General features: G+C 65.0%; 1 protein-coding gene across 1 annotated transcript in view; it reads left to right on the top strand.

Annotated features, from left to right (window-relative positions):
- Nucleotides 1-757: 757 nt before the first annotated feature.
- The window catches only part of AGAP2 (ArfGAP with GTPase domain, ankyrin repeat and PH domain 2), a 62,800-nt gene continuing 41,433 nt past the window's right edge, over nucleotides 758-22,124 (top strand). The window contains exon 1 of the mRNA XM_077838186.1: nucleotides 758-917. Coding sequence (XP_077694312.1) covers nucleotides 758-917 — 160 coding nt within the window. The remainder of the gene's footprint in view (nucleotides 918-22,124) is intronic.

Here is a 22,124-nt window from a genome sequence, read left to right as displayed (position 1 = left end):
GCATGGCACGTGCATGCGTGGAGGGCACGTTTGGGTGGATGGATGTGCACGCAGGTGCGTGTTCACGGGCCGTGGAGGCGCCCGGACGGCTTGTATGTCGGGATGAACGGGGCTTGGGGTGCATGCATGGGCGGGGGGGCGCGTGCACCTGTGTGCACGGTAAGGCATGTGCACGGACGGGTGTGAGGGTGCGAGTGGCACGTTTGGATGGATGCATGTGGGGTCGGTGGGTGCATGCACATGGGTGTGTGCGAGGGGGGGGGGCGTGCAGGGATAGGCGTGTTCGGCTGGGTGTGTCCTGGCGTAGCCGATGGGACAGCTGTTGATCTGGGTGCCGCCGAGATGAATGAAATAATTACACGTTGCGGGCAGCCAATGTTCCAAACACCTGGCAACGAAGCAGCCCGACAAGCTGCTCCACCCGCTGTGGGAGTTCCCTGCCCTGCCTGGGAACCTGCGGGGTGTTTCGCAGGCCCCGGTCCTGCTGTCGGCGGGCCCTCGCCGAGCGACACCCTGTGCGTGCTGTCAGAATCAGCTCGGGCGGCAGAGGCTGCTGGTTTGGGTGACGCGCCACTCAGGAAGTGCCGCTGAGACAGAGCTAGACAGAGCCACAGACCCAGCCGGATGGGCCGGGGCCCCTTTCATTTTTAAGGAGGATCTGGGTAGTTTTGGTCGCAGGGCGGGGGCTGAGCCATGGGCAGAAGACCCAGACGTAGCCCTGCCAGGAGTTAGCAGCCGGGGCGAGGGGCCAGGGACCATGAACGTGCAGAAGCAGTTGATGTCTGCAGCCATCCGCGCAGAGGCAAAGAGGCACGAGGGGGTCAAACTGCATCTGAACAAAGTTTTCCGCCTGGTGGAACATGTGAGCGACCAGCCGCTGAAGAACAACATCAAGGCCTCGCTGAGCATCGTCCGAGGTAAGCCGCAGGGGCGTGGCTGGGCTGGGCTCCTCTGCCCCACAGAGGGGCCTGGCGCGCGGGTGACCACGGGAGACTCTGCTCTCCAGGGCAACGGCACGCGGCGGCTGGATTGCTGAGTCTGGGGAGGAGCCGGCGGGAAGCCGTCGAGAGGGCTCATCCCGGCCCGGTGCTGAAATGCACCACGCCAGGTGGCTCGCAGAGAGCGGGGGTGCGGGGGATGGCGCGCAGCGTGCCCCTTGTTGCTCTTCCCCCCGATGTCCCTCGGCCACTGTCACGCCACTGCCGGGCTCCTGCGTTCTCAGGGCAAGTCCCGCCAGCTCCCCTGAGGAGGTGGCATCTCAGCTTGGGTGGCAGGGGACGGAGGGGGGGTCCGGGCAGGCGAGGGCTGTGCAGGGGGGAAATCGGAGCAGGCCCAGCCAGTGGCTGGGAGGTGTCTGGTCCCCTGGACGGGCGTTAGGCTGGCACTGGAGGAGACAGTGAGTGATTCGCTCTGTGCCGTGTAAGGTCCACGCTGTCGGGACCAGGCTGGCCCTGGCAGGGGCACACTGGGTTTGCCTCCTCACTTCCGCGGCTCTGGCTGTTGTGCAAAGAGGGAGGCGATCCCGCAAACGGCCGGGGAGGTGGGCGGGGAGGGGAGAGAGCCCCGTGGTGGCGTAGAGACTTGTCAGTTAGGCTGCTTTCCTGTGGGTTTCTGGAGCCTCCTGCGATCGGTGGGGGAGGGCAGCCGGGGTAGGCATCCGTCACGCAGGTCCCCTCTGCCCCAAATAACCTGCACCAGGCTGGTGTCCCAGGCACGCGGGGCCGTCTCTCGAAGGGGACGGTGAGGGACGAGTGAGGTTCTCATGCTCCTTCCTGTGGATGCCGGAGGGCTGGCCAGGGCAGGGCTCCCTCCAGAGGGGACTCTGGCACCCTGCCCCCCACGGCAGCAGGCATCAAACCCCAGTCCCTTCTGGCAATGCTCTAGGATACTGGGCTGGCAGCGGCAGCAGCTAGGCCCCGGATCTCCCCCTGTGGCAAGAATTGCGCTAGGCCCTGGGGCTGGCGTTGGGAGCGTGTCCAGGGCCAGGAGCCTGCTGCCCCCCTGTTCTCGGTGGGTAAAGTGCAGCAGCCCCGGGGCACTGCCCGCCAGCGGAACGGGGGAGGAAGAGAGGGAACGCCAGCCATCCCAGGGACATCCCACTCCCTGCGTCCCGGAGCCACCAAGCGAACGGCGCGTCCCTTCCCGATGCCACCTGGGAATCCCCGGCGGGCGACACTGGTCGTCTGACCCTCAGCAGCTTGCCAGCTCTCTCCTAGGCAGCCGCCGCAGCAGCTGGCTGACACACTCAGCCCCTTCCCAGGGCGTCAGCTCTGTCCCACTTGGCCATCCAGGGACGTTCCTTTCCCGTCGGAAACAGCTGGTCCTCACAGCTGGAAAGTTCCCTCCGCCCGGGCCTCTGCACCGAGCCGCAGGGAGTGGCTCCTCCCCTCGGCACACGCGTGTGCACACCCCCGTGCTTGTGTGCGGTCACACCTGCACACGCTCACACCCGCGTGCCTGCGCACCCCCCTGCTCGTGTGCGGTCACACCTGCACACGCTCACACCCGCGTGCCTGCGCACCCCCCCTGCTTGTGTGCGGTCACACCTGCACACGCTCACACCCGCGTGCCTGCGCACCCCCCCTGCTTGTGTGCGGTCACACCTGCACACGCTCACACCCGCGTGCCTGCGCACCCCCCTGCTCGTGTGCGGTCACACCCGCACACGCTCACACCCGCGTGCCTGCGCACCCCCCCTGCTTGTGTGCGGTCACACCTGCACACGCTCGCACCCGCGTGCCTGCGCACCCCCCTGCTTGTGTGCGGTCACACCTGCACACGCTCACACCCGCGTGCCTGCGCACCCCCCTGCTCGTGTGCGGTCACACCTGCACACGCTCACACCCGCGTGCCTGCGCACCCCCCTGCTCGTGTGCGGTCACACCCGCACACGCTCACACCCGCGTGCCTGCGCACCCCCCCTGCTTGTGTGCGGTCACACCCGCACACGCTCGCACCCGCGTGCCTGCGCACCCCCCTGTTTGTGTGCGGTCACACCCGCACACGCTCGCACCCGTGTGCCTGCGCACCCCCCTGCTCGTGTGAGGTCACACCCGCACACGCTCACACCCGCGTGCCTGCGCACCCCCCTGCTCGTGTGCGGTCACACCCGCACACGCTCACACCCGCGTGCCTGCGCACCCCCCTGCTCGTGTGCGGTCACACCTGCACACGCTCACACCCGCGTGCTTGCACACCCCCCTGCTTGTGTGCGGTCACACCTGCACACGCTCACACCCGCGTGCCTGCGCACCCCCCCTGCTTGTGTGCGGTCACACCTGCACACGCTCACACCCGCGTGCCTGCGCACCCCCCCTGCTTGTGTGCGGTCACACCTGCACACGCTCACACCCGCGTGCCTGCGCACCCCCCTGCTCGTGTGCGGTCACACCCGCACACGCTCACACCCGCGTGCCTGCGCACCCCCCCTGCTTGTGTGCGGTCACACCTGCACACGCTCGCACCCGCGTGCCTGCGCACCCCCCTGCTTGTGTGCGGTCACACCTGCACGCGCTCACACCCGCGTGCCTGCACACCTCCCTGCTCGTGTGCGGTCACACCTGCACACGCTCACACCCGCGTGCCTGCACACCCCCCTGTTTGTGTGCGGTCACACCCGCACACGCTCACACCCGCGTGCCTGCACACCCCCCTGCTTGTGTGCGGTCACACCCGCACACGCTCACACCCGCGTGCCTGCGCACCCCCCTGCTTGTGTGCGGTCACACCTGCACACGCTCACACCCGCGTGCCTGCGCACCTCCCTGCTCGTGTGCGGTCACACCTGCACACGCTCACACCCGCGTGCCTGCGCACCCCCCTGCTCGTGTGCGGTCACACCTGCACACGCTCACACCCACGTGCCTGCGCACCCCCCTGTTTGTGTGCGGTCACACCCGCGTGCCTGCACACCCCTGCTTGTGTGCGGTCACACCTGCACACGCTCACACCCGCGTGCCTGCACACCCCCCTGCTCGTGTGCGGTCACACCTGCACACGCTCGCACCCGCGTGCCTGAGCACCCCCCTGCTCGTGTGCGGTCACACCTGCACACGCTCACACCCGCGTGCCTGCGCACCCCCCTGCTTGTGTGCGGTCACACCTGCACACGCTCACACCCGCGTGCCTGCGCACCCCCCTGCTCGTGTGCGGTCACACCTGCACACGCTCACACCCGCGTGCTTGCACACCCCCCTGCTTGTGTGCGGTCACACCTGCACACGCTCACACCCGCGTGCCTGCGCACCCCCCTGCTCGTGTGCGGTCACACCCGCACACGCTCGCACCCGCGTGCCTGTGCCCCCCCCTGCTTGTGTGCGGTCACACCTGCACACGCTCACACCCGCGTGCCTGCGCACCCCCCTGCTCGTGTGCGGTCACACCTGCACACGCTCGCACCCGCGTGCCTGCTCACCCCCCTGCTTGTGTGCGGTCACACCCGCACACGCTCACACCCGCGTGCCTGCGCACCCCCCTGCTTGTGTGCGGTCACACCCGCACACGCTCACACCCGCGTGCCTGCGCACCCCCCTGCTCGTGTGCGGTCACACCTGCACACGCTCACACCCGCGTGCCTGCGCACCCCCCTGCTCGTGTGCGGTCACACCCGCACACGCTCACACCCGCGTGCCTGCACACCCCTGCTCGTGTGCGGTCACACCCGCACACGCTCACACCCGCGTGCCTGCACACCCCTGCTCGTGTGCGGTCACACCTTAGCACAGGCCGGCACACGCGCCTACTGGTGTGCACACAACACACACCTTTGCACGCTCCCACCCCCACGCACGCACACGCTCCTACTGGTGTGCAGCCACCCGGGGGTTAACGCAGACAGGCCCACGACACTTGGCACACGCTGGTGTTCAACCACACCTGCGTTCACACACACACGCACACACACACACACACAAAGCTGCCCCCTCGGATTAAACACCCACACGCATCCACACATATTTGCATGCGGCCACCCACGTATCAACAGGCCCGCCTGTGTGCACACACATATGCATGCCGGCTTGCACACCCGTGTGTACACGCGCCCCTCCCCCCCACCCCCCCCCCGCCCCCAGCCATGCCAGGGGCTGGCCACTCTGGGGATCGGAAGCCCAGCCTCCATGTGGCCAGCTGCCCTCCCGCCCCACTAGCCGGGCTGCCCTGCCTGCACCTTGCTGCCCCATTGAGCCATTAGCCGGTGGTGACAGCCCCGCTCTCCAAGCAGCAGGGAGGTTCCTGTGGTTACAGGCCCCTGTGCACCTTCCGGCTGGAGTTTGCCTCCACGTGTCCTGGGGCACCTGCTCCCCGCTTGTATGGGACTGGGAGGGGGAGCTGAGGCTGTAGCAGAGGGGGCTGCCCCATGCCGGGGGTGGGGAGAGCTGCCTCATGTATCAGGGGAGCCGCACCATGCTGGGGCGGGGGGGGGGGGAGGCTGGGCTGATGCTGTAGCAGAGGGAGTGCACCATGCTGCGGGGGAGGGGAGCTGCACCATGTTGGGGGGCAGGGGCTAGGCGGAGGGGTGCGCCATGCTGGGGGCGAGGGAAGTTTCACTGTGCTGGAGGGTGGAGTTGCACCGGGTGGCGGGGAGGGGAGCTGCACCAGGTAGGGGGCGTGACTGGGCTGATTCTGTAGCAAAAGGGGGTGCACCATTCTGGGGGGAGGGGAGCTGCACTGGGCTGGGGGGAGGGGCATTGGACCGTGCTAGTGGGGAGGGGAGGTGCACTGGGCTGGGGGGAGGGGCATTGGACCGTCCTGGTGGGGAGGGGAGCTGCACTGGGCTGGGGGGAGGGGCACTGGACCGTGCTGGTGGGGAGGGGCATTGGACCGTGCTGGGGGGGGAGCTGCACTGGGCTGGGGGGAGGGGCATTGGACCGTGCTGGTGGGGAGGGGAGCTGCACTGGGCTGGGGGGAGGGGCATTGGACCGTGCTGGTGGGGAGGGGAGCTGCACTGGGCTGTGGGGAGGGGCACTGGACCGTGCTGGTGGGGAGGGGAGCTGCACTGGGCTGGGGGGAGGGGCATTGGACCGTGCTGGTGGGGAGGGGCATTGGACCATGCTGGGGGGGAGGGGAGCTGCACTGGGCTGGGGGGAGGGGCATTGGACCGTGCTGGTGGGGAGGGGAGCTGCACTGGGCTGGGGGGAGGGGCATTGGACCGTGCTGGTGGGGAGGGGAGCTGCACTGGGCTGCGGGGGGGAGCTGGGCTGTTGCTGATCCCGTGGCCACGTCCCGGCTGGGCGGGATGGTGCCCGGGCTGGGGGCAAGTGCCGGGGACAACAGATGGGGCCCGTCCCAGCTGGGCATCTGAGAATGACGGAGCCCAGCGCTCGCCTTGGCTGTCGGGGCCCGAGCCCCCCACGGGCACCAGGCGCCCGGGCACCATCGCTCCCGGCCTCGTGCGGAGGGGCAGTCCGGGCTCACCGGCAGCGGCCGCCCGGGGCTCAGGACGGGGTGGCCCCACGCCAGGCCCTTTCCGGCCCCGGCACTGGTGTTCAGCGCTGCGGTTCCCCTGTGCAACGGGGCACCTGACTCCTGTGGTTGGTGACACCGCCTCGCTCGCCGCCTCCGCCCGCTGGGGGACCTGGACGGGGCTGCCTCTCGCCGGTGCCAGGTTCGATGCCAGCGCCCGGCTCTTCGGGTGGCTTCTGTGTGCCGGGCTCTGGCGCAGAGGTGGATCCCGGGTGCCAGAGCGGGGGCCGTGGCGAGGAAGGAGACGTGGGCGTTGGTGCCGTGTGGCACACGCAGCGTGGGGCCTTTACAGGGACCAAGGGGAGGGGGCGTTTGTGAAGGGCTGGGACCCACCCCTGTCCACGACCGGTCGCATCAGGGGCATCTGTGTGCCTGGGGCTGGCTGGGGTCGGGGGAAGGGGGCTATGGGATGAGCAGGGCCAGGCTGGGGGCCAGTGGTGTCCTGGTTGTGGGGTGAGCAGGGGGCTAGCTATGGGGTGCGGGGGGAAGTGGAGCAATATAGGGGCTGGGCCTCATCTCCCTGCCCTACGTCCTGCTGCTCCAGCGGGGTTATGGGCCGGGATGCTGGGGCTGGGCCATGGGGGCTGGGAGAGGGCCGGGCGGGAAAGCGGGGGAGGTCTCCCCCTTCGTGGTTCAGGGGTCGTTTGCTCCAGTTCGTTCCCTGCAGCGGGGTCGCCTCACCTGGGACGAGATCTCTGTCCCGCCCCGGTGCCAGGCCAGTGCCTGGGGTGGGGAGGAGGGAGAAGCCCCCAGAAGCGCAGATCTGTCCAAGGCTGCCCCCGCTGGATCCTTCACCCCCTGGCCCCCGCCACCGGTTCCGACCCTCCCCCAGGAGGCAGGGGCCCTGTCGCCCAAACCTTGCAGTGCGCGGTGCCCCTTGCCACTGGCATCTCGAAGGCACCGCCCCCGGCTGGTGGCTGACACACAGGCTGGCATTTCCACCCGAGCCAAGAGCTCGCCGGGCCGCTCTCGCCAGGTGGCATCTGGGGCCTGGGTGCGGTGCCAGCCGAGCCCCCGTCGGCTTTGCCCGTCCTGCCTGGGCACCGCCCGCTGCTCTTGTGCCTCCCCGCCCCCTCGACCTGGCCTCTCCCGCCCCCCCCCGTTCCTTTCGACGGTGGCTGCCGGATCCCACATAGCAACCCGCTATGTTGCTGTCATGACAACGGGGAGGCGGTCCGGTTGCCACGGGGCAGCTGGGCACCTCTGGAAAGGCAGGTGGCTGTGCCCTGGGCACAGGGTATCGAGCCGGGGAGCGCGTCGCACGCCGAACACTTCGCTCTCGGCGCTGCCCTGGTTGCCCTCGGGCGCTGGCGGCGGTGCTGACTCAGGCCAGCTGTGGGCAGGGGGTGAATTCCAGCAGCCGGGCGCCACCCTAGCAGGTAACTAAGGGAGAGAGACAACACGGCTTCTTTGGTTTCCCTCCCCGCAGCCTGCCAGGTCCGGGAGGTTTCCCAGGCATTACAGCCGGGAAATGCCATGCGCTCAGCCCTTGGCTTTCTCTGCTGAGCCAGCAGCTCCGGCCCCGCCGTCTAGCCGCCCCGATCCTGTGCGGGGGGGAGGCGGAGTGGGGAGAGATTAGACACCTAAGCCCCACTGGGACGTGCCACTCACCACCCTGGCTGGGCAGGGAGGCCCGTGATGGGGACACAGTCCGGATGCCCACGGTTTGCGGGCAGGGGCTGCGGAGGGGAGCGTGTGCCCGAGGCCGCCCCCTCGAGGTGACGCGGGATGGGGGTGCGGAGAGGAACCGGCCTCCGTTGGGGCTCCGAGCGCAAGCGAGCAGCAGGCTCCTCTGGGGGTATCTTCCTGTCGCAGTCACGTGCGCTGGGCTGGCCAGATGGAGCAGCAGTACCGGCTGCCTGGCTGCGTCCCGGGCCCCGCTGTGTGGGCTGCAGCGATTCGTCTTCTGCTTCCCTGAGACGTGCCAAACGGGGAAGCAAAGCCCCCGCGCCAGCCAGCAGCGAGAAAAACCTGCAGCAAGGGCTATTAGCCAAGCTGGTCAGGGATGCAACCCTGGGCGTCCCCAGTCTCTGACGGCCAGGAGCTGGGACTGGATGACAGGGGATGGATCACTACGTTGTCCTGTTCTCTCCGAAGCACCCGGCGTTGGTCACTGTCAGCAGCCAGATACGGGGCTAGATGGACCATCGCACTGACCCTGGATGGCTGTTCTTATGCTGGTTCCATGGAGCAGCCAGAACCTGGGGGGCGGGTGTCGGGACCAGCAGGCGACCTCTCAATGATCCATCCTGTCTCTTTGGCATTCACCGTCGGGCCCATCTATGACGGAGATCCCTCCAGCTGTGTATTACCCTAGGGCCTAGTGAGAACAGATACAGCCCCTGCCTCAAGGAGCGTGTAGCTTACACAGACGACGAGTAGGAGGGGCAGTGACTTGACCAAGGGCACCCAGGGAGTCAGTGGCAGGGCTGGGATTAGACCCCCAGGGCTCATGAGTGCCACTGGGCCGCGCTGAGTCCTCGCTCCCACTCCCTTTACCCAGAGGCCTGCCTGACCTCGAGGGCTCCCCTTCCACTCTCCTCTGTGGCTGAGTCCTCGTAACCCCAACAAGTCTGGGCCCAGATTCCTGGGGGACTCGACCCCCAACCTTGTAGTGGTCACTCAGGGCAGGGGCTACGGAGTCCCCACGCCGGGGGGTTCTCGCCGCTCTGGACGCTTCACTGACCCACTGATCATCACACACAGTTCAAAGCAAATACAATTTATTAAACAGCAATCGATTTAAAAAATAAGGGAAAAACAGGAAAGGTGAAAGGAAAACGCGTCACCCCGCTCTGTGGCATGGGGACGTCACACCCAGCATCTCTGGAACATCAGGGCAGTTCAGTCTGATCCTCACACGTCCCAGCCCCTGCCCAGGCCCAGCTGTGCTGCAGGGATGCTGCGGGCCAGATACCTGCCCTGGCGGTGGCCACACGCCCTCAGGCTCTAGGTGGCAGAACCCTTCTTCCCAGCGTCGCCCCTGTCGGGGTTACGATCCCCCTGGCCTGCAGAGCCTCTTGGCTGGGGCATCTCTCTGCGCTGGGCCCACTGCCCAGGGTCCCCCTCGCTCTCCCCAGCTCACCGCACCCAGCTCCGGACTGCTCCAGCCCCAGCTCCAGCTCCACTCTGCCCCAGCACGGCTACTGCTGGGCTGCTTCTCCGGCCCCCCTGGCTCTGGGGCTACAGCTCGGCTCCCAGCACAGGTCTGCTCCCTGGGCTGCTTCTCTGGCCCCTCTGGCTGGCCCGGCTCTGCTCCCAGCTTAGCTCGGGCCCCTGCTGTCTCCTTAGCTTGGCCCCACCCTGTCTGATCCAGGCAACTCCGGCTCATATGAAGGAGGGGACCCCCCCGCCCCAGCCCCCTGACTCCCTCATTACCCTGCCCGCTCTGTCAATCAGGCTGACCTGGAGCGTTGACCTCTCCCCATTGCCCCTGGGGACAATCTCAGGGGCCTGATTTCCCATCGTTCCTTCCCCTTTCTTTTGGGACTGGGAGCTAGCCAACCGAAACCCCCCCACTGAGTGTTAGTAAGGGGACAACAGTCCCCTGACATCGAGATGGGCCCGAACCCCCTTGCCCGGACCCTAAACGTAACCACCTGGCCAGGCGGGTCCAGAGGCAGCCGACGGCAGGGAGAGGTCTGAGCTCCAGACCGGTCCATCCCCCAGACTCTCTTCCGCCCCCATCCTGCCGACCGTGGGACCGCGCCTTCCGAAAGCCTGGCATGCGCTGGGTGACATCACAGCTGGCTGCCGCGACAACGGCTGTGATGTCACAAGCAGCGGGGCATCTGACATCATGCGGGGAACTCGGCCGTCGCTGAGCCGGCCAAGCCCTTCGTGGCAAGTTCTGCCCACCCCCCTCCCCCCGCCTCCTTTCCTGCCCCTCTCCCTGCACGCCCCGCCGACGTGTCCCAGATCTCCGGCCCACGCCATGGCCCCTGGCTGGGCTGAACTTTCAGGAGGGGCAGCAAGGCCGCAGCCCAAAGGATCCTGCCGGGGGTCTGGATGGGACCGTGCCGCCGTGTGCATTGCTCAGAGCACCCCGGCCACAGCGTGTCCTGGGAGGGGCTGGGGGTGCCAAGGCCCCGCTGCGTAAGCAGAACCTGGCTGGGGCCCTCCCGGGCGAGATCTGGGGGGACCTAGCATCCCTCAGCTAGGTCCCAGCCCGCCCCAGCAGGAGGCATCTCAGCAGACTGGCTCCTGCAGCCGGCAGCCCTTTGGGGGACTTGACCCCAGGCTCGGGGCGGGCTCTCAGGCTGGAGGCAGCTGGCCCGCTGGTGCCTCTGGTGCCCGCGGTTTCGGGGAGGCTGCGCAGGGCTCTTGGGAACCAACCCCCGAAGGGGAGCCGCATGCCAGGCACACGGAGCCTGTCTCCCGCGGTGGGGCTCTTGCCAAGTGCCCGCTGTGCCGGGCCCAGGCCCGCCCCTCTCTGCTGAGCCAAGCCCCAGGGACGGGCACCCTGGTGAGCCCCGGCCGGCCCCGCCAGCTGCTCCGCCCATGGCCGGGTCCCCTGTAGCTCGGCCATGGGCTGGAGCGGGGAGAGGGCGCTCCTTGCCTCTGGCGCTGGGGTGCTCCGACAGATGCCCGGTGCCACGTGGAGGGGGGCATCTCTATGGGCAGCCCGGCCCCGGGATGCCCGAGTCACGGTCCCGGCTGCCCTGGGGCATGCTGGAGACAGGGGGTGAACTCGCCCCCACCCCCCAGCGCAGGCTGCGGTTTGGGGGGGGGTACAGGGGGAACGAGCGGGGATTCAGCAGCAGCACAGGCCGTGGGTGGATCTCCATGGTGATGCACGCAGCTCTGTCACGAGCTGGGGTGGGGGGGCTGCTCCTGGCTCCCCAGAGTCTCCGGGGGCGGGGGGCACCCTGCGCTTTACCACACATGGCCGGCTGCTGCTGCAAGGCAGGGCACTGGCCCAGCCCCCACCCCCAAAGGCAGAGCCTGGGCTGTAGCATGCTGGCACAGTGGGGCCACAGTGAGCAGCTTTGGGGGGGGCATACCCCAGTTTGCATGGCGGGGGGGGGGGCACCGTGCATTTCAGCTGCAGTGCTAAGTGGAAAGGAGCTGCCCCCTGCAGCCACAGGGGAGGGGTCCGCGACCCACTTTCCCCCCGATTTGGGAAGGGTCGGGAGGGATCGGGGGGAGGAAGGGCAATCGTGGGGGGGGGAATCATACCCAATTCTACCCCAGGACGTGGATGCAGCAGGGAAGGGCGGGAGTTCAGAGTGGGGGTAGTCGCCACCCCTCAAGCCAGGACTTAGTGCAGTGTGGGGGTTGTGGAATCAGGGTGGGGGGTCATGCCCCACTCTTCCCCAGACCTTGGATGCAGTGGGGAGGGGGTGGGGTTTGGCGGGATCTGGGGGCACCATGCCCCATTCTCCCCCAACACTTGGGGTGCAGCGGGGAGGAGGGGGCCCCCTCCTCTCTGGGGACGAGCGCAGCGGGGAGCGGATGGACCCGGGAGAGTCCCCTTTGCTGCAAACACCCTGCCGGGAAGCCAACATCTTATCTCTGCTTCCCCTGGTTAACTGCGGCCCTGCCTCCCCGAAAGCCGCCTACGGACGAGTTTATTATAGCCCTGCCGGGGCATAGGGGGACTACTACTGCTGCCTGGCTGGGTTTGCGGAGTACAAGGCATGGGGGGCTGGGGGCTGGCAAACCGAATGGGGGGCAGGTGGGTGGGTGGGGCTAGCGGTGGGGGTGTTGGTGGGGGAGCAGTGGGGGTGTGGAGGCTGGGGGGGCTGAAGGAGGAAGTGGGGTGTTGGCGGGGCTGGTGGGGGAGCACTGGGGGTGTGGAGGCTGGGGGGGCTGAAGGAGGAAGTGGGGTGTTGGCGGGGCTGGTGGGGGTGGCAGTGGGACAGTGGATGAAGCCGCCCCCCGACTTTGCCGTCTGTTCACTCCCCACGACCCATTGGGGTGGAGAATCCCGGGTGATCTCACGCCAGCGCGAGCTGAGCTTGTGCCCACCCGGCACCACCCCGGGGCGGGCGCTGGGCTCCCATAGTCACAGCTGGGTGAACCCCGTGAGAGCCGGCACCGCACGCCGCTGGCTGAGATCAGAGGCTCCGGGCTCCCCCCCCAGAAACCCCCCGCAGGGTCCTGCCTGCTGCCTTAGCAGCTGGGAAGGGGCTTCGGGCCCAGCCCTGCCCAGACAGCAGCTGTGGGGGAACGACTGACCCAGCTCCTGCCACCCATCAGCCCCTGCACGCCCGTTCTGGAGCCTCCGCTGTGCTCGGCTCCATGGTCAAGTTGAGTCACCATTGCCAGGCAGGCCGGGGCTGCGTCAGGGACGGCTGGGAAGAGGCGGGCATGGGGGAAGGGGACCCCCACAGGGCCCGCTATCCTCCAACCCCTCCCCTGCATGCCCGGCACCCCTGGCTGGCAACGGGCAGACCCCTGCGCAGTCGTAACAGCTCCTCGCCAGTGTTTGCGGCTCAGGCAGGAGATGCCAGGCGGCTGCCGGTGCCAGGCTGGCACCGCTCCCTGGGGGCCCCTGGCTGCTCCCGGCACTGGGTGTGAGAGGCAGAGATGTGGTCCCAGGTCCCGGGAAGTGGCTCACACCGTGGCAGTCACCGCATGAACCCGTTGCGGGCGTGACTGGGGCTTTGTGCTATAATTCAGTAAATGGGGTCGTGTCTAGCGTGTATCGGGGAGAGCTGCGGCATGAGCCCAGCCCGGCGGGAGTGGGAGGTGGGCAAATTTGTTCCCCATGCTGCTCTGCTGATGCCCCTCAATCCCGACCCACAGCCCCTGCCTGTCCCAGGCATGGCTCCCCGATCCCCCCCCAGCTCTGCCAATGCCCCTCAATCCCGACCCACATCCCCTGGCTGTCCCAGGCATAGCTTCCTGCCCCCAGCTCTACCAATGCCCCCCAATCCCAACCCAGCTGTCTCAGGCATGGCTCTCTGATCCCCCCCCAGTTCTGCCAATGCCCCTCAATCCCGACCCACAGCCCCCAGCTGTCCCAGGCATGGCTCCCTGCCCGCCCCCAGCTCTGCCAATGCCCCTCAATCCCGATCCACAGCCCCCGGCTGTCCCAGGCATGGCTTCCTCCCCCCCACCCCAGCTCTACCAATGCCCCCCAATCCCAACCCACAGCCTCCGGCTGTCCCAGCCCTGAGCTCCGCACCTCCAGCCAGGAGCACCCCCCCTCTACAGCTATCGCTGGCCTAGGCCTGTCTACGGTGAATTGCCGGGCTGCAGCTCTGCCGAGGCCCCACTTTCTCCATGTGGTGGGTTTAAAGAACAAGCAGCTCCCGGCGCTGTCCGCGGCTGGGCTCTCTCTCTGCCAAGGGCCCGCTCCGGGCTGGCAGTTTGGTGAGTCGACTCCAGTGGATCCGCTGAGACTCATTCAGATCCTGGGGCGACTCTTGCCCAGAGCTGTTCCCAGACCCGGGTGTGTTGTCGGGTGCGGGGCTGGGCTCTCCCGCCGGCCTGCTGGCACCAGAACCATGGCCCTTTAAGGGGAGCCGGTGTCCTGCAGGGTTTCGCGGGGTTGCGATGCCTCCCCGATCCATTGTGTTCGCTCCCTGCAAGGCCTGCTGTGCCAGCCGGGCACGGGAGGCTGCTGCTATAAATAGCTCCCCAAGGAGGAACAAACTGGCTCGTTAGGAGCAGGGATCAGAGCAGGGTCAAAGGCAGAGCTGGGCCCTTCCCTGTGACAGGGACCCGGGTCGTTCTTGTCTCCCGGGTTAAAGAGAGGGAACCACCGTGTGGAGGGACCCCAGGGCTGGGCGGGCAGGGGGCTGTGGGTCAGGAGTAAGGGGCACCGGCAGAGCTGGGGGGGAGCCCAGGGCTGGGCTGGCAGGGGGCTGTGGGTCGGGAGCGAGGGGCACCGGCAGAGCTGGGGGGGAGCCCAGGGCTGGGCTGGCAGGGGGCTGTGGGTCAGGAGTGAGGGGCACTGGCAGAGCTGGGGGAGGGGGCCCAGCTGCTCATGGGACAGGCACCCACAGCTCCGCGGCTGGCCCTGACTGGAGCCTTGTCAGCCGCCTTAGTGGAGGGGGCAGGGGGGGCATGTTTTGTGGGGCTGAGCTTCTCGGGCCCCAGCCTGGGTGGGGTGGAAGAATGCTGCTGGGGGAATGGGGGCAGCTCGCTGTGCACCTCCCGGGGCTGGGCCTGCTCTGGAGTTTCACAGCGGCCGCAGCTCACGGGGCCGGGATGCCATCCCCGTCCCCCCGGGCTGAATTCACAGGCAGTGTTTTGCAAAGGGGAAATAAACCCTTCTCTGCCCCGCAGCAAACGGCACTGAGTTCGAGGATCAGCCGCTCTCTGCAGGAAAGGAACCGCGCCTGGGGTGGAGGCAGCTCCCCACCATGCTGGCAAATTCAGCCCTGGCCCGAGGGACCCGGATCCCCCGGAGCAGCTGGCTCCGGGCCTCTCCTGGGGGGGGGGGTCAAGGGGTGGGCGAACCGAGGGAGATGTGCCACTGTCACGTGATGTGCTTCTGATCCACCTGGGCCTGTGAGAGCCCCCCCCGCCGAGCTGGCTGTTCCCGGCTAGAGCCCGGGCATCTGCCAAGATGGCGGTCATGGCCCTGGGCAGCCAGCAGCCATATTGCCCAGCCTGCAGGACCAGGGGGGGCTGGGTTAGTGACACACCCATGCTCCCCGGCTCGACCCTCGGCACTAGGGTTGCCAACCTTCCCGGTGTCGCCGGGAGTCTCCCGGAATCAGGCCCTATCTCCTGGAGGCTACTGAAGCCAAACCGGGAGATTTGATGTCGCTAAAAGTCTGGCAGCGCAGCGGGGCTAAGGCAGGCTCCCTGCCTGCCCTGGCCCTGCGCCGCTCCCAGAAATGGCTGCCATGTCCCTGCGGCCCCTGGAGAGGGGGCCAGGCGACTCTGCACGCTACCTCCGCCTCCCGCGCTGACTCCAGCCAATGGGAGCTGTGGGTGTGGCACTTGTAGGCGTGGTCTGTGCACGGACCCCCCTGACCCCCCAGGGGCCTCACGGACGTGCTGGCTGCTTCTGGGATTGGCGCGGGGCCAGGGGATTTAGCCCCGCTGTGCCGTCACCTGGAAGCCGCGTGCGGTAAGCGCCTTCAGGCCGGAGCCTGCATCCCGCACCCTCTCCTGCACCCCGAGCCCCCTGCCCCAGTCCGGTGAAAGTGAATGACGGTGCGGGAGAGCGAGCGACAGAAGGAGTGGGGATGGAGTGAACAGGGGTGGGGCCTTGGAGAAAGGGCAGGGCATGGGGCGTGGCCTCGGGGCAGGGGGCGGGGCAAAGGTGTTTGGTTTTGTGTGATTAGACAGTTGGGAACCCTACTCAGCACAGGGGCGAGTGCTCCCCCCGGCTCACGGCAAGGCACAGGGGAGCCGGTTTCCCGCAATGGCGCCCCGAGGAGGGCGGGGGCCTAAGGGGGGTTTAAGCGCTAACGTGGCAGAGAGGTACCACGCAGGGCGGCTCGGAGAGGCTGCTGCTGAGAATAACTCCGGCTTGGAGTGGGGAGCGGCTGTTTGCGTCTGGAGCAGAGCAGAGCGGGGGGCGGGGCGGGGATAGAGATTTAGATTTCCTGAAATAACCTGGGGGTTACTCAGCCCGAAAGGCCAGCGGAGAGTGTCCCAGGGCGTCTGCTGGGGACCTCATCGTGGTGCTTCCCACAGCGACCGATTGTGATGTCACAGACAGGACCTCAGACGGGGTGGGAGGGGCAGGTGGGATGGGGCTTTAGGCCCTCTTGGCACGCCCCATGTTTCAGTGGCAATTACAGCCACCCCGAGGCTGCTCTGCGTTACCCGCTGCTCCCCGCGGGCTCCAGAAGGCGCGCGGCGCCCTCTGGGGAGGGCAGAAGGGGGGCGCAGGGTCTCCCAGGAAAAGCTGCGTGTGGAGGGGGCTGTGCAGGGTCAGAGCTCAGGGGGCTGGCAACAGAGCTCGTGTCCTAGGGGTCCTCTGCTTGATCCTGCCTGGGCCACTGCCCTGATCAGCTGTTTGCCCCTTAACATCTCCCCAGGGAAAGCGGGGGGGGAGACCCCCTCTGAGAACTCACCCTGCCCCCCCAGCAGGAGCCCTGTTCTCACAGGAGGGGATGGGGGGCACCCTTCATTTCAGCTCCATGCATTTTTTCCAGTCCACTTCCAGCAGTGGCCCCATGCCCTGAGCTCCCACTGGCCTGTTGCCCCTGACCGGGAGGGGCGTGGGGGGGCACGGCACCCTGTGTCTCCAGCTGATGCCAACTGTCCCGCCTGCGAGAGCGCAGCAGAGAGGGTCGGGCCGGGGTCCTTCTGCAGCCCATCTGGCCTGGTGGAGGAAATGCCATGAGGGGGCCTGGCAGGGCAAAGGAAGGAGGCTGGGGCAGGTGGAGGGGGTAGACAGAGCATACCCCCGTACCCTGCCAGACCGGGTGCCAGGCAGGGGCCACGCTGCGGTCTGGAGGGAGCTGACAGCAGGGGTGTGAGTGGCAATGCTGCAGTTAAAGCAACGAATGCAGGGAGTGACTCTTTGGCTTGTGTTTGTACAGCGCCTAGCGCCAGGCGGGCCGGCTCCACGCCCAACACCATGGCCCCGCGGCGGGTGCCGATCGACGCCAGGATCCGCCCCCTCCCCGGGGCAGAAAGCTGGGCCAAGCGCAAGCGAAGGTCTAGAGAGAGGGACGTTGGGTCGTCCAGCATTTCAGGCCCTGGCTTTGTGGGGCGGGGGGGGCAGTGTGGCTACCGGGACCCATCTGGGTGCAGCCAATGGAGGCTGCGTCCCCGATCCAGCCTTTCTACGCCGCCTGGTTTTGCCTTTGCCTCCTGCTCCCCCCTCTCTCCGCCGCACCCACTCGCTCGTTTCTCGGCCCCCCCCACCCCGAGATGTCTTTCCTGAGGGGCTTTTTAACCGTTCCCCTGAACGCTGATTTCCCCCCACTTAGCTTAATTACGCCTGCTGGTTTTGCTGCATTTTCAGGGCTTCCGTTGCCATAACAACCAAATGTGGATTTTTTGGATACATATATTTCTTTTAAATCTCGGAAATTTTTGTTGTCAGCTCTTCTGACTCAGAGCGGCAGCCGGATTGGATCGGATCCTTTTACAGATCTATTCCTGTCGGCTCCGGAGGGGGGGGAGGGAGGAAGCATCCAGAATCAAGCAGCAGTGGATGGGGGTTGTTATTTTCTAGCGAAAACTGGGCTTGTCGCTAAGAATCGGGGTCTGTGGTCGGCAGCTTTCTCTCCAGCCGTCTGGTCTCTCCCTCCTGATCCGGCTGGGCAATGGAGCCACGGATTACACTCTGCGGCGGGGACCGAGCTCGCGGTTGGTCTGTGCTGGCAGAATCGGGGTGGCTCTTCGCCGGCCCATTTGTCTCATCCACCTGCTAGGCCTTGGCTTTTGGGCCCCGCTCCTGCTTAACCCAGGGCTACTCACGGAGTGGGAGAGGAAGCCCGTAGGAACACAGAGATTGCCAGAGTGGGTTGGACCCACAGTCCCTCTAGTCCGATGTCCAGCACTAGATGCATCAGAGGAAGAGGATGTCAGCATGGGTGGGATAAACTCCCCTCCCCCAGCATTAGATCTCCCCCGATCTCTAATCGTTAGAGTGGCTTAAAGCATGACACCTGAGGATTAATATCCCTTCCAAACAGTAAGTCAGAGAGGAAGGACGGTCCAGTGGTTAGGGCACCAGGGCTAGGACTTGGGAGACGGGCACTTAGCCTCTCTGTGCCTCAGTTCCCCCTTTGGCGAACTGCGGGTAATGAATATCCCTACCTCACAGGGGGAGTTGTGAGGAGAAATACAGGAAAGATGGATGATTTAGTTGGTGTTGGTCCTGCTTTGAGCAGGGGGTTGGACTAGATGACCTCCTGAGGTCCCTTCCAACCCTGATAGTCCATGATTCCATGGTGCAACGCTTTGCAATCCTTGTGCCACAAGGCAAGGAGAATGGAAGCGCCTGATCTCCCTTCTCTGGACTACTCGATATTTTATAGGTTTCTATCATACCCCCGCTTATGCCTCTCCCAAGGGAAACAACCCTGATCTTTTCAATCTCTCTCCACGGGAGAGTTTTTCCAGGCCCTGGACACAAGCTTCGTGCTTGGGACAACCCTAAATCTCTGACTGCCGGAAGCCAGGAGGGGAAGATGGGTGGATTTCTCAGTACGTGCAAAATAATGAAGATGGCCTCCCGAATCTTTAAAGATACAAACAGGGGTAACAGTCTCTCATTTCCTTCCTGACCTGCAGGAGATAGCATTTGTTAAGCGCAATGGATTCTATTGTTTGGCGGGGGTGTGCGTGGGAGCTCGCTCTGCGTGAAGATCATACGGGAAGGGAGCTGGGGTTTTGTATTTAGCTGTGATCGTGCCAAGGCCTGAGGTTCCTTATCTCTTGTGGCAGCGAGTTCCCCAGGTCCAGCTCCTCAGACAGCTCTGTTTCTCACTTGGACTCCTCCCCCCGCTGTTGGCTGACAGTTTCAGCATCCAGATGATATGGGAGCATGGTCATAATTAAAAATAATAATTAACTTGTCGCCAGTAGCTCTCCAAGCGCTGTGCAAAGGAAGCCAGGATCCACAGACCCATTTGGCAGATGGGGAAACTGAGGCATGAGGCATGAAAATGACTTGCCCAAAGTCATCCAGCAGGCCAGTGGCAGAGCCCAGATCTCTTCAGTCCTGGTCTGGATCTCTGGCCACTAGCCAGACTTCACAGTCACGAGGGGGCTCAGCTGGCTCAGTGGAGAGCTAGTGCTTAGATCCAGGCACTGGGGTGGCATGTTGCCAGCGAGCCATGTTCTGACCCAGCTAGGTCACACAGTGAGGTGCGCTGGGCACACAGGGAAAGGGGCCACTGTGGCCAGGACTGTGTCCAACGGGGCTTGGGGCGGGGGGGGGGGGGGGCAGTCTTCCAGCCAGCCGGAGGTCGGCGTGGGTGCCTCTGCTCCTGCAGGACCCCAGGGCGGGAGAGTGAGTTGGCAGGTGGCAGCATTGGTCCAGGGGGATACCAGGGGGTCTGTGAGCTCCCGCTTCCTACTGACCAGTCTGGGCTCAGCGGCTCTGATCCCTGGGGTGTGCGGCAGCTGACACTGGGGGCCGAGAAGGTGCGAGTGGGGTGTCGCCCTCAGCCCCTGCTGTCTCACCTGCCCTCCCGGTGGTTCCCTTTGGCCATGCTGCAATGGGAATCAGGCCATGTGACGAAGTGGGACTGTTCTTAATGTTTTCTCTGAATATTGTAGGGGTGCCTCAGTTTCCCCTAGGTATTTCTTAAGTCTCTAGGTAAGTGAGAATCATAGCCCTAGTAAGAACAGTTCCACTTCGTCACAGGCCACACGTGTGCCTAAGCAGCTGGCTGCTTTTGAGGCCTCTAACTAAGAATTTAAGGGGGCTGATTTTTAGCACTGCCCCCCACCCCCCACAAGATTTGCAGATATTGCCTTTGAGTTCCCTGCCTCGGTTTCTCTATCGGTACATTGGGATGACCATACTGGCCCGCTGTGCCTTTATGAAACACCCTCTGAGCCTTGCCTGGGGCTGTGGCCATTGCAGTGAACCCTGGGCTAATCACCTCCCTGCTCTGTGCCTCGGTTTCCCCATCTGTAACACAGGGCTAACGATCGCTGGGTGGTGTTATTCTGTGACTGCAGAATGCGTTGTTATTACCGGGAATACAAAAGGCTTCATTCAGTCCCTGGATCCACTAATAACAGGGCATCAGCGATTGCTAGGCCCTGCACGGGTGCTTCCCCCAGTGACTGGGGCGCGGGGGGAACACTGGTACCGCTCATGTAAGGGCAGGGCAGGGTTAGATCTACTCCCACCCCACCCCTTCAAGGATTGACAGTCACAGGGGGGTGACTCGGAGTGGGGGCGAGGCTGCCCATTGGCAGGAGACAGTGCTGGAAAGGAAGCAGGGTGGGGGGGGAGGTGGCTCATGGAGCATGCGGGGTCTGAATGTGAATCATTTGTAACAGCCCCCGTCAGTGGGGATATTCAGGAGCAATTAGCATTAATTAGCCCCTGTCACCGGCAGCCTCGGTGGAGAAGGCTGGGTGGGCCGTGGGGACTGAAAAGCGTGCGTGGGTGTGTGTGGGGGGGTGCTTTTACCTCCTCCTGTTCTGTGCCTGTGCTCAGAATAGAGAGAGCCCCCCCCTCCTGTGCTGTCAATCACCCCCCACCCCTTAGGCCGCTGAACCGTGGGGAGAGGTTTCCTCTCATTTAAAAATTGCTTAAGTTCCAATTCCTCTGCCCGCCCCCCCAGTCCCGTGGGATCCCAGGCAGGGCTGGCTGGTTCAAGGCCCTATTCCAGCTGATTTGGCGAAGGGATTCGAACCCGCCGCTCCCCCCATCTGGCTGCACAGTCAGAATCTGTCCTGCCCCAGCGGGTCCATTGGGTACAAAGCATTGAATGGCCGCCAGGCCTGAGGCGGGAGACCCAGCCGTACATCCCTGAGCTGGACTGGAAGCCAGATCTCTTGCTGCACATCAGGCAGAGCAGGGGTTTGAACCCGGGTCTCCCTGCTGAAGGCCTCGGCTCCCGGGGGAGGGTTTCGGGTTTCCAAACTTCCTGCCCAGCTCTGAGCTCAGGGTGGGGGGAGTTGCGGAGCTCACTGCTGGGGCATCTGGGGCCGGGGTGGGTAGGCCCTACTCGAGTGGCGTGCCGGAGACGAGGGCCGCGCAGGTGGATGGAGAGAGGGAGGCGTGTTTGGGGACAGACAGATCAGTGAGCACTTTAGAGACTTAAAACACGTCGGTTGTAAGAATTCTTTTGGTTCTGTTTGCACAGCACCTGGCACCATGGGAGCCATTACCGTAATACAGCTAATAGTGTACAGCACCTGGCACCATGGGAGCCATTACCGTAATACAGCTAATAGTGTACAGCACCTGGCACAATAGGATCCATTACCATAATACAGCTAATAGTGTACAGCACCTGGCACAACAGGATCCATTACCATAATACAGCTAATAGTGTACAGCGCCTGGCACCATGGGAGCCATTACCGTAATACAGCTAATAGTGTACAGCGCCTGGCCCCATGGGAGCCATTACCGTAATACAGCTAATAATGTACAGCGCCTGGCACCATGGGAGCCACTACCATAATACAGCTAATAGTGTACAGCACCTGGCACAACAGGATCCATTACCATAATACAGCTAATAGTGTACAGCGCCTGGCACAACAGGATCCATTACCATAATACAGCTAATAGTGTACAGCGCCCGGCACCATGGCAGCCACTACTGTAATACACCTAATAGTGTGCAGCGCCTGGCACCATGGGAGCCACTACCGTAATACACCTAATAGTGTGCAACGCCTGGCCCCATGGGAGCCACTACCATTATACAACTAGTAGTGCACAGCGCCTGGCAGAATGGGGTCCTGGTCTGTGACTGGGGCTCCTGGGAGCTACCGTAATACACCTAATAAATAATGTACAGCCCCTAGCACAGTGGGGTCCTGGTCCATTGGTTACCGTAACGCAAATAAACATTAGTAATAAGAAGAGCAGGCTAACAGGTAGCTGGGTGGGAGGTGCTGGTGGGCTGGACAGACAGAGCCCGAGATGGGTAGGCAGAGGGGTGGGTGGCTGTTCAGCAGGCAGGCTTCCGATCTGCTAGGGCCGCTCCCCTGGGTGCTACGTCCTGCCCCACAGATTTCCCTTCAGCCCCCCCCGCCCCTCCGCCCCGCTCCCCCAGACGCGGTGCCCCCCTCCAGCTGCTCCTCTGAGCTTGGCC

This window comes from Eretmochelys imbricata, chromosome 20 (assembly GCF_965152235.1).
Source record: "Eretmochelys imbricata isolate rEreImb1 chromosome 20, rEreImb1.hap1, whole genome shotgun sequence".
Lineage (NCBI taxonomy): Eukaryota > Metazoa > Chordata > Testudines > Cheloniidae > Eretmochelys > Eretmochelys imbricata.
This window is presented reverse-complemented; position numbering and strand designations above follow the sequence as displayed.